The following is a 12044-nucleotide window of genomic DNA, read 5'->3' as shown; positions in this document are numbered from 1 at the left end:
ATCCAGCAGTTATCAGTCAAGTGAAAAAATTCCAGCCTGTGCTGCTCCTTGGAAGCTGCTGACTTGCTTTCCATGTTGGTATTATTTCTCTTAAATCCTTGAGCTGCTAACCATCCTTGTCTCAGGAATTACTCTTTTATCTGTAATTCTGCTTTTCTTATTTTGCATGGCTTTCGCTGTCACACTTTCTTCCACTTCAACACTTAGTAAAACAGCTATGCTGTACTGATGTGAGACAATTGAAACCCTGGGCTAGGAGTTAACAGGGAGAATGCATTTGAAAACTCCAAACAGTGATAAGGAAATGCTCTTAATGAATATTTTCTTATTAAAAAACACTAATTTCTAGCATGTATAAAGGGGAAAACTCAGTAACCACCTAAAAGGTAGAAGTACACAGCCTGCACAATAATGACTTCATTGTGTATTACCGGAATTTGAACTTCACCTCACTGCTGCTTGTTTTAGGAGGGTAAAGGAACCCCTGTTATTCTGTGAAATGTTTAAAAACCATTTACAATCTTACTGAATATCTCTCTATTAATAACATGTTGACCAGTGACAAAGTATAGCTTTTTTAATTAAAAGGAAACCAAACTATCCTTTGGATATATTTTTTTTTTGTCTATTAGCATGCAGATATGTCCACTTTTCTGTTTGTTGCTGTGATAGTAATTAATATCTAATTTAGAGCAATAAAATAGGTTTACCTATTTCTCATCATGATAATGCTGTCAGAAGATATACAAAGTTCACATCAGGGTATGTTAATCACAAGAAGCTCTGAATTTGATTGTATAAGTAGACCAGATTGTGATGAAGCTATACTGAGTTTCATACATGAATAAAATTCAAATTACCCAAAACTGCAGCAAATTTTCTCTTCAACAATGAAAAGAACACCTAATGCACAGTCCAGACCTGATCAACACTCCTCTGATGCCAATTAAAGGCTATAAAGTTCTTTTAAAAATGTCAAGCTTGGTTACCCTAAATGTGTTTTTTTAAAAAACTGTAGTGATATAGAATATTCAGTTATCTCCAATAGGAGTGTTGGGTACTAAATATTAAATATGAGTCAGTTATCGAAGACATAACTATATAGATTATCTAAATGTAAGTTTCTGCCTAGTTTTAAATATTGAGTTACACAGAAAAAAATTGTAACATTTTTAAAAATTCCATACCAAGAATTGCTTATTGTCAATTTCAAACCGTTGTTTTCTTTTAGCTGAATTCTGGTTAGATATTTTATAATTTTTCTGCTACTTCAAACAGATACATTAAAATGTATATATCATATGTGCCATGATAATAGTTTTGAGATATAAATTAAGTTTGTTGGCCATAAATATTTCTGTTTGTTTTGGTACTTGGCTGGAATTTTAAATAATAATTGGAATATCAATTCCAGTTTTTTTCTGATACAAGATGACTACAATGAATTTGATCATTGCCATATTTTTTATTAATTACTCCAAATAATTGGAAAAACAGCTGGGGATTTTTGATAGTAAAGGATGAAGGCAGTGATAACTGCATGCAGCTTTTTAAACTTCTATCACTTCTTCTATCCAATAAAAAATTCAAAGGAGCATATCAATTAACATTTCTTAAACTTTTCTTAACTGTGGTAACTACTTGATTCTATCTGTATTTAATTTAATTTGCTTGGAGAATGTCTAGTACATGTGCCATACAATACAAATACATATAATTATGCTAACAGGCGTTCCACACCTTGAGTCTTGGGACAGATACTGGGTTACTAAACTCCAAATATTCTTATAATACACTGGTTCTACTCTAAAACAGTTCAATGTAATTAAGATACTGCACAATAGTGTGATAAAACTAATAACATGATCCCTCTACCACAATAGTAGGTTTATTAATTTGAAAAGATTTTCAGAGAAATATACAGAAGTCTGAAATCACAGAATTACAGAATGGTCAGGGTTAGAAGGAACCCCTGGAGATCATCTAGTCCAACCCCCTGATAAAGCAGGTTCACCTAGAACAGGTCACACAGTCTCGTGTCCTGGTGGGTTTTAAATGTTTCCAGAGAACATCATGGTGGTAAAATACGTTGAAGTACAGTATGTTGTCATGTTTAGTGATCAAATCTGGCAATTCTGAAATACCTGGGGGGGGGGGGGGGGGGGGGGGGGAAGGGGGGCTGTCTTCATTTCAAAGGGAACTTAATTACTTCCTAGAATTCAATATGTTTTGTAAAACAAATTGCAGAAAAAGTGTTATAATATTAACAATTGAAACATAGAATCATAGAATGGTTTGGGTTGGAAGAGACCTTAAAGAACATCTAGTTCCAGCCCCCTGCCATGGGCAGGGACACCTTCCACTAGACCAGGTTGCTCAAAGTCCCATCCAACCTGGCCTTGAACACTGCCAGGGATGGGGCATCCACAGCTTCTCTGGGCAACCTGTGCCACTGCCTCACAAGCCTCACAGTAAAGAATTTCTTCCTAATAGCTAATCTAAATCTACCCTCTTTCAGGTTAAAATCACTACCCTTTGCCCTGTTGCTACATGTCCTTGTAAAAAACATCCCTCTCCAGCTTTATTGTAGGCCCCCTTGAGGTACTGGAAGGCTACTATAAGGTCTCCCTGGAGCCTTCCCTTTTAAAACATTTTAGATGTAAACCACCTAAGGTTTAAAAATACCTAACAGAACAAAAATTTACCTCGTTCCATTTTTGCTTTGAGCTTGAACTGCAAGAAATCATAGAATTGTTTGCTTCTTTCTCAGTTTTGCAACTTGGATATTTGAGCAGGCTGCTGAAAACAGTGCAATGGCTGTGCCTCTGCTATATAACTGGTTTGTGCTAGAGTCCTGAAAAGACTGATGCTGTTGCCATTAATAAGGTAGTAGTGGTTTGAGAAAGTATGTACTGGTGGGCTGTAGCATTTCTGAATGGTAAATACAGGGTCTTTTCTTCTTCTTTACTAGCATCAGCAAAAATATTCCAGAATAGCAAGTCCAGATGTCTGTCCTAGCCCCATCCTTGCTGTACTTTCCTCTGTCCTGGTCTCTCCTCCTTGGATAGTATCTATATATTGCTCTCTGAAGAGCTGTGAATTCAAACTGGCAACATGGAGTTGGGTCTCAAAATATTATTTTTTTTCTATTAAAGTTTTCTGTATTTTTCACTATAAAATTATTTCTATCCTGCGCAATCTGAATTGTCAAGTTGACCATCATTAACAATGTCTTTCTTTATACTGATGGGAAAATGAATTCTGCAAAATCCTTTACAGTCCAGGTTATCTTCTTGTCCACAACAGGAGCCCAGCAAGGCCATGTCTTCCGTGATTGCCTTTGTATCCCCTGCACCTCAGTTTTATCCCAGTGCAAACCCTGCTGCCAAAGGCTCTAAAACATGCTCATGTCTCACCTGTAAAAGGGGTTTGCAAAGCAGCCAGGACATGCACACAGGTGCACAGCCTTGGGAGTGCTATTGAGCTAAGCAGAATCATTGTGGTTTATTGCAGTATCTCAATTTTCTCTTCCTTTTTCATGTTTGATGTGGTCACACATAGCTTGTTCTTAATATTCTAAGCTGAATATTAAGACTGCAGGCATAGAATATTTTTGCAGTGTTTTTTTTTTTTTTCAGGATGTTTATGGCTTAACTCCATTAAATTAGAGGCTTATGAGAGATGTAGTTCATAATTCTTTTATTTGCTGAATACTCTCATAAAATAATTTTGATAGTTATTGATACATTATTAATTAGTATTATCATGATTTATGATACTCATGCTATTTATTTCATGGTTTTGAATAGAATTATTTTATCAAGACACAATTACCATTTTTCTTCATTTTTTAATAAAAAGAGAACTGTGAGATAGGAAACCTGGGAATTTTATTTGTGCCTTTTTTTTTTTTTTTTTTCATTTCAGGTCCTTTGAGTGCAGACACAGACCTTTCAAATCACTATTATGGTACAAACAGCAGTTCTGTTGCAGCTGCCATCCTGGTACCATTCTTTGCTCTAATATTATCAGGGTTTGCATTTTACCTCTACAAACACAGGTATTGTAAATGTTACTTATTCATATACATGTTTTACATATAAAGCTTTTTTTTTTTTAATTTTGATAAGTAAGTGTAACTGGAGAACATAATGCTAAGCTTTCAAGAATATCGTTACTTTAGAAAGACAAATATTTCTAAATATTCCCATGAAGGGATTCAGTGCAGGGCAGTTCTTAATGGTGAACAATTAGAAAAATTAGTCACTGTGTAAATAGCAAAGACCTATCAACCTTCTTGGTTCGTTAAGACTGAATCAGATTGAAATCTCACGTCACGTTTTATTTTTTCATGGTAGTGCTTTATTAAATTGAATGTATGCTGCTTCTTTCAAAATGCTTATGAGTATTAATTACACAAGCTGAAAAATCTATAAATCCCGTGAGGGAACAGCCCATAATGATACCATTTACAGTACGTGCTGAATAAGCTAGTGGATACTACTAGAATTGGCATCACTTCAGCTCATATGGAACTTTTATATGGCATTAGATAATATAATAAATCTAACCATCTTTTCTGAAATTTGATTTAGGAGCCGATACCTATGTGTCTTTTGAACATTTGTTCATTCTGAGTGCTATTTGGCTAGAGCTTTCTGGAACAATTCTTATTGTTTTATATTGAGCTATAATATGCTGTGACCTCTTTGTGTTATTTGCAGTTTGCAAAATGCCCTTTAACAGAAATGCTGAGTTTTAATAACACACTTTCAAAACTTTGGTTCTATAATCATGATACCAAGAGTGTTATGTGATTGTAAGAAAGCACATAGACAAACTGAAGTCCACCATTTCCCTGTGATGGACTAGACTTTCTACCTATCTCTGCATTACATCATTTGGGGAAGAGAAATTGCGGTGGAGCTTGAACTTCTGAACTCCAGTTAAAATGATACATGTCCTGAAATGTAATACAGACTTTTGTAGAAAAAAACTGCTCAGGAAGAGCTGTGAACTCTGTCTCAGAACATGTATGGTAAGATGCCTTCCTGATGCCTACAGGTCAGCATTCTCAGATAGCTCCTGTTCTGCAGCACGGGGAACCCAAACAGCAGCATAAAAGCACAGGCATTATGATCGGGCAAAAAGATGGAATATAAAGAGAACAGCGCTGTAACTTAACTTTGCTCTTAGAAAGAGGAAGCAAAATTAAGAAAAAAATAATAAAACTGTATTGTGACATAGGGGTACAATTTGTGGTTTATTCTATGAAGTTTGTTATGTCCTAAATAAGCAGTGGAGATTCTGTTTTCTATTTAGTAGAAATATATATATATTTAGTAGAAATAAAACTTAGTCTTATGAGCAGCTGTAATCCCAGTGCTTATGGTACTGCTGATGCAGCATTGCAGTTCTGCCTACCTTAATCTAATTTAAATGCATTAGATATTTGAAAAAGGAGATGTTACTCATAACTTAGCCTTTCAAAGAATATTCTTCCTTTTTTTGTATTTTCAAACTATTTAGTCTGTTAAACCACAGTTTTTAGAGGAGTTATCGGTATCATATTTTCATCAGAAAATTGACAAGTTGATTATTGATGTAAAGTAACTGTAGGTCACCTTTATTCTCTTCAAAACAAGGGATGCTCCAAAGGAAAGAGAACCGAATCTGTGACACTTGAAGGGGCTTTTTTGAAATTAACAACCAGAATAACAACATGAAATTTTTACCATGATGTTGTGCCCCTAGAGACCCTCTATATCAGGGAATTTGAAGGTCTTCTTAGGGGACAATTTTACGGATGTTTCTGCTGTGCCTATGTCAGATTAGTATTACCTAGTTAGAACCACGGTTGTTAAACCTTTTTCACACGGTTTATGCACCTTTTATCTGAAAGATGAGGGTTGCTTCAGGAATGAAGATAGCATCTCAGTGTTTCTAAACAAAATTAAAATATATTTAATTACCTACACTTAGGAAAGCTCCTAGGTAAGATTTCTAAGCATGGTTTGTTACTTCTAAAATGAAAATATGCAAAAAAAAAAAATATTTATGAGTGACAAATTATTGGTAGGTTGTCAGTTTCCATTACTGACATCTTTCCAGTGATAATTTTCCTAAACCAGAATAACTTTCTAAAAAAGAATTTGATATTCAAGAATGCTTTCCTGAAGTTTTACCATGAGATTCTTTTCTAATTACATGTATTAAGCAACCAGGTGTCTACATTTTGCACTCCTTCATTGACTTACTTGCTCTATTTCAATTACATATGTAAAACTATATACTGAATGTCCCTTATATATTTGTTTATATACTTTTAGATGCTAAGAGGTTTAAGGTTAAAGTAGTGAATTATAATACAAGAGAATACAGTTTTACCGGATCTATCATTAAGTCTGCACAATTCTGTTTTATTTTTCATTTAATTATTGGCTTAATATATTCTAATGGAACTTTGTATGTGAACATCCTTATGTGAACATCTTTATGATGTGAACATCCTTGAAGTTTTGATAGGTTATTTGTGGTGGTAAAACACTATCCAAAATGGAAGAGTGGTTACTGAAAGATAATTTTTTGTATCCTTTGATATTCAAATGTCAAAAGTTATGTGACTGTTAGTCAGGATTTGATTACATATGTTTGGACAGATAAAGTATCTGTCACAGTATTTATCAGATTGTATTGTTAGAAATATTTATGGTTGTAAGCAGGTGTGCTATGGCAGATCTATCTGGAATAACTGAAATTACTAGAGAACTAGAACAGAAATCTCTGAAGTTTACTACCACTAGTAGTACAACGTTCTGGATGCTTGCTATGTCAGTGCAAGTTGCCTGATTGAAGCTATGCTGGCTGACTTTGCATTGACTTAGATTTAGTAGTACCCAGGAGACCTGTTACAACAGTTCAGTGGTGCAATGCTAACTTTCTGCTCTGGAAAGGTAGTAAAGATCTGATAGCAGCAAATTACTAAACCACTTCGTCTATGTTTGCTCAAAAACATCCAAGTCAACAAAGTCTGTGATTGTCTTGTTTATCTCATCTAAATGCCAAGGTGCTACTGAAAGGATGAATTAGGAGCCACTCACTCTCATTTTTCTATGTACACCTTGTCATCTACTCCATTCAAGTAATTTAAATTGACAATTTGTATTGATCTTCATCAGAACATTTGCACAGATGGTCCAGTTGCCTTCCTACATATACTGTAAAATTAGTGTGGGTAAAATCACAAATGTCCAGTAAAGTTAGTTAGAATATGCTTGATGGTGATCAAAATAAATTCACCAATTAAAGATGCTACTATATTTTTGACATGAATATCAATACTTCAGAAAGACAAGGATATATAGTTGGAAATTGGTAAGATGTTAATTTATTAAAGCTGGAATAAGTGTTTCCACTCTGTGTAAAGTTTATTTTATGGTCAGACTAGCAACGTAAAACTGAAAATGTCATCAGAAAATACTGTAATTGTTACTACTGAAAGAAAATACTTAAAATGTTATCACTTCCAACTTTACTTTTTTTGTACATTTGTTGTACATTGCTTTACATTTGGCTGCCAATTTTGGCACTAACACAAGCTATGAAATTGTAATTTTTTCCACGTTTTTATAAAGGATAATGCAAATCTATATTTTGCCCACATTATGTCTATGCTTTGTAGCATCAATTTACCCATTAGGAATTTGTTTTATTCTCTTCACGCTAAGAAAAATAACTTCCAGATAGATTTCCGTTACTTTTTAAGCCCCTGCAGCATGCTTTATGAGTCTCTTTTTATCACTTTTAGACAGAGTCATGCAACTTGTGTGCACAAGGTGGAAACATTATAGATGAAATTTGCAATAGCTATAGTATGTTTATTTTTAAGGGTTACTAATGATTATTTCTTGTTTGTTTTTTTTTCCCAGAACAAGACCAAAAGTACAGTACAATGGGTATGCTGGACATGAAAACAGTAATGGACAGGCTTCATTTGAGAATCCTATGTATGACACAAACTTAAAACCCACAGAGGCAAAGGCTGTGAGGTTTGATACAACTCTGAACACAGTTTGTACAGTGGTATAGCCTTCAGTGCCCAATATGACTGATTCATAGCCATACCTCTGATGGACAAGCAGTAATTCCTTTGGTGCCATATACCAGTTTCCCTTCTTCTCTTGGCTTTGCTGCTGTAATCTTTAACATCTTCTGTCAGTCTACATGCAGCTAAATTTTCTGGTAAAAACATGTCAGTCTTCTGGGGATCAGACAAAGAATATTTTTTCATCTTAAGGGTGGATCAAAATGCCTGGCTGCATCTGCTTCAAATCAAGGCACACTTTAAGGAAGACTGCTGAGTCATGCCACTTTGTCATATTTAATGCCTCAGACTTTCATATTTGTATGTGGCTGGATGCCTTTCAATGCATACTTCTGGGCACTTGGATAAATCCTTTGAGTACTGTGACAAATGATAGCACCACAGATTTTCCCCAGGAATATTCTGAAGAAATAAAGCTCTCTTGAAGGAGAAGACAACCTTCCTTGAGGTTGCATACACCTGCAAATGCTTTACCATTGAAATCTTGCTAAAATTAAAGAAACTTATAGTGTATCTCATACATAGGGCGGTTTGCCAATTTCCCAATCAGCCGTTATATTGCAAAATGTTAATGCACAATTTTTTTGCACTAGAGTGTTATGGCTGACTGAGTAAGATACTGGTAAAAATATACAGGGTTTCTACACACTGTCCATTGTATATAGACATTCACTTACTCTTTGCCAAGCAAAACATTATACAATAAATTTAGATGGAATATTAAATTATGAGCCCATGGTTAGCACCGGTAAAAAAATTGTGCGATAGAGGAGAACATTTATTTTGTCAATTTTTGACTAAATTTCTTTGTAAACATGATTACAAGTCACTGGAGACTTTCAGCCAGAAGAAGAGCCCATTTCTAAGAAATTTTCATTGCCAGTATTGTTTTCTTCTGAAATCAGTCATCAAACACCATTGTCAGTATCATACTATTTAACAGCAGGGGGGTTAGCAGCTATTGCTGCTTACCATGTACAAATGTGAATAGTAATTTATTTTAGATAGCTCATAAAGCCTGTGAGCCTGTGCTCATAATACAGTCTTCCCTTTTGCATTTTTTTCCATTTTTTCCTGTAATATGACATCATTTTCTGATGTTACATGGAACTAAAACACATTACAGTAGCATATGTAAACCCAGTGAAAATTGTCTATAACAATCTGTCACTCAGTTTCTACTTTGAACAGGGAAGTATTCAACTATCTTTGTTTTCTGTTTCTTTTCAGATTTTTTTAAACACACTGCTTACTGCTTTTGTACTTCCACAGTTTGATAGAGAAAGTTTGACAACTGTAAATATGAATGGTTAAGTAAATCATTAATATTTGCTTAGAATTAGAGGTTTTATTGAATGAAAACAGACAAAGAAAGAAAGAATGCCATTGGGCAGATTAATTAAACTGAGTTTTAAGATCTGGAAATTACAGGAAATAATGAAGCAAAATCTGATTTTAGTCATACACATTGAGCTCAGAAGCCAGGAAGGTCGCTTTTTTAAAAAAAATCAGGGTTGTTTTTTGTTGTTTTGTTTTAGTTTTCTAAATTTCAAACTGTCCTAATGTCCAGTTGCTATCAAAAACTGTAGAAAAATGTTTCTGAACTCCATATGTGTGTAGGTCTGGCTGTTATACATAAACCAAAAAGGTAACGTAAGCCCAATAACAGGTTTTTCAGCTAATGCTGCAGAACAGACAGATAATTTCACAGGTAACCCTTGGTCAGCTTAACAACTCTACGTCTGTTAGATGAAAAATACCAGCAATATAATACAGTATTGTAGGGCCTCCAGCTGTTATATTCTTCATATGAGCAAGAAACTCTGAAGAAAATTTAATAAATAATCCTTTCCAGTCAGTTCCTTGTTCATTTTGTTAGTTGTTTTTGGCTTTCTTTTTTGCTTGTTTCTGAGGTTTTTGTGCAGTAAGATTCATTTGTCTGTCACATCTGACAGCCCTTCATGTTTTCTGAGAAAGAACAAAGTCATCAGATCAAAGCTGTTGTCCTGATCCTCCCCCATGTAGAGGAAGTCCTTACGTAAGAGCTTCCATAGGAACAGTGGGACAGGGAGCAAAGCCGTTGAGTGATTTACGGTTTTGACAGGTATTCAAAATTGACATTCATGCTCTGGAAGTTTTTCTGTGGTGGCAGTGGCAGAAAAAATTTGGAGTATTGAAAACAAGCGAAGCAGCCATTATTGATACTTTCTACTCCTGCCCTTACAGTGTATTCTTCAGTGGCCTGTCTCACCATGACCACCATGGAGTGCGCTGGAGGAAAGGTCCCAGAAAAGAGAATAGTTAAATTATTTGATCTTTTGTGTCAGAGAGCCCAGATCCTGTGAATCCCTTATCCAGTGGTTCATTTTGGGAAGGTTATGTAAAGAGTGTTTATCCTGAGTGGTGTTTGATCAGGGACACTCAAAATTCGGGTACAATGACAAATTATCCTAAGATGTTTGTTTGGAGTATTGGTTAAACAGGAGCTTCAGAGTGGAACCTAAGTAAAACAAAGCTCTTGTAGTTTTATCAGTTCTAACCACATCCTTCAAATGCCTCTCCTTCTCTGCTATGTTTGAGTCTTCTGTCCAGGTTGGATTTCTTTCTCCTGAAGATATTTTACAGAGAGCTGTGCATGCATGCACTTATAAATGGTGCTTCATCAGGATAAGACTTAAAATGTTGTGCAGTGGCCAGGTAATGGCAGCCAGGAAATCTGCTTTATGAGATATATGCAGAAGACTTTTCCCCCAGTGTTGACCAGATCATTATGATGGGCTAATAATACATGCTATATATTTGTTTTTTTAAAAAAAACAGGTTATGTGCTTCAAAGCTGTTGAAAACTGCTGCTTGTATCACACATCTTGCCTTTCTCCAGGCTAGCTGCAATAATTTTTTTTCTTGTGTAAAATATTTTGTAAACAAAGAAAAGCTGTTATTAAAGGAAAAAAAAAAAAAGGTGGGAGGGTAAGGGTGGGGGGTTGGGGAAAAACGCTGGCATTACGATCAAGTCAATCTAATTTTCATTCCCAGTATTTCATTCTGCCATTTCACTACATGCTGCTGTGATATGAAGTAGGTGCAAAAGAACTTTTTGTACAGAGATATATTTTTTATGAAGAATTTGTAAAATTATTAAATATGCTGTACTTTTTTGATTAATGTAGGTAAATTGTTAAAAATAAATGTTTTTACAATACAAAAAAATTGTAATTTTCCCAATAATGTAAAATTTACCATCTTTAGCTGATTTTCAGTTCTGATCCTATTACACATGTATTAATATTAAAGTGGCCTGTTAAAGAGTATTCTCTTTGGCAAAAAAACCCCCAAAACTATAAGATTGTAATATAGCCTGTGCAATGCCACTTACCTTGAAAACAAAATCAGAGTTCTAATTAAATATTTAATTTTAGATTTTCAGCTTCCGTGTGACCTATTCTTATCAACTTTTTTCTTCTATTTATTTTTATGCTTTTAAATCTCAGATACTGATTTTTCATTACATTAGATTGTTCAGTAGAATCTGAAAGCTTCCATGTTCCCAAGCATTATGTAACTTGGCAAAAGTTTTCAGGTGCTGTCTAGTGAGATGGGATCTACCTCCTGTTACCTTACCACTCAGATATTTTAAAATGGGACTTAAATTCCCAGAACATTTGGGGTTTTTATAAAAAATAAGCTGTTTGGTCTTCCACAAACTTGCATCCTACCTGTGGAAGTGATGGATCACATGGATCCAGAGGTGTTTCCAACTAACATCTGAGAGCTAGTTCTGCAGTCACCTAGACGGACATTGTTCTACTGAAATGATAATACATACGTAAAGATAGCTACATATATTAGTTTTTTCATGATCAAAACCTGAAATTCTAAACATTTTTTTTTTTAAATTACTTGGCATTCATGTAAAGGATTTATGTATTTGATTTACTTG

The 12044-nt window shown here is 34.7% G+C and overlaps 1 protein-coding gene across 1 annotated transcript in view; it reads left to right on the top strand.

The window, feature by feature from the left end:
- Positions 1–11467, top strand: part of CSMD1 (CUB and Sushi multiple domains 1) — a 1210601-nt gene extending 1199134 nt beyond the window's left edge. Inside the window, exons 69-70 of the mRNA XM_037392820.1 lie at positions 3928–4060; positions 7929–11467. Of these exons, the coding sequence (XP_037248717.1) occupies positions 3928–4060; positions 7929–8088 (293 nt within the window). The 3' untranslated portion in view covers positions 8089–11467. The remainder of the gene's footprint in view (positions 1–3927; positions 4061–7928) is intronic.
- The last annotated feature ends 577 nt before the right edge of the window (positions 11468–12044 follow it).

This window comes from Falco rusticolus, chromosome 6 (assembly GCF_015220075.1).
Source record: "Falco rusticolus isolate bFalRus1 chromosome 6, bFalRus1.pri, whole genome shotgun sequence".
In the NCBI taxonomy this organism is placed as follows: Eukaryota; Metazoa; Chordata; class Aves; order Falconiformes; family Falconidae; genus Falco; species Falco rusticolus.
Note: the sequence above shows the minus strand (reverse complement) of the source record. Positions and strands in the feature narration are given on the sequence as shown.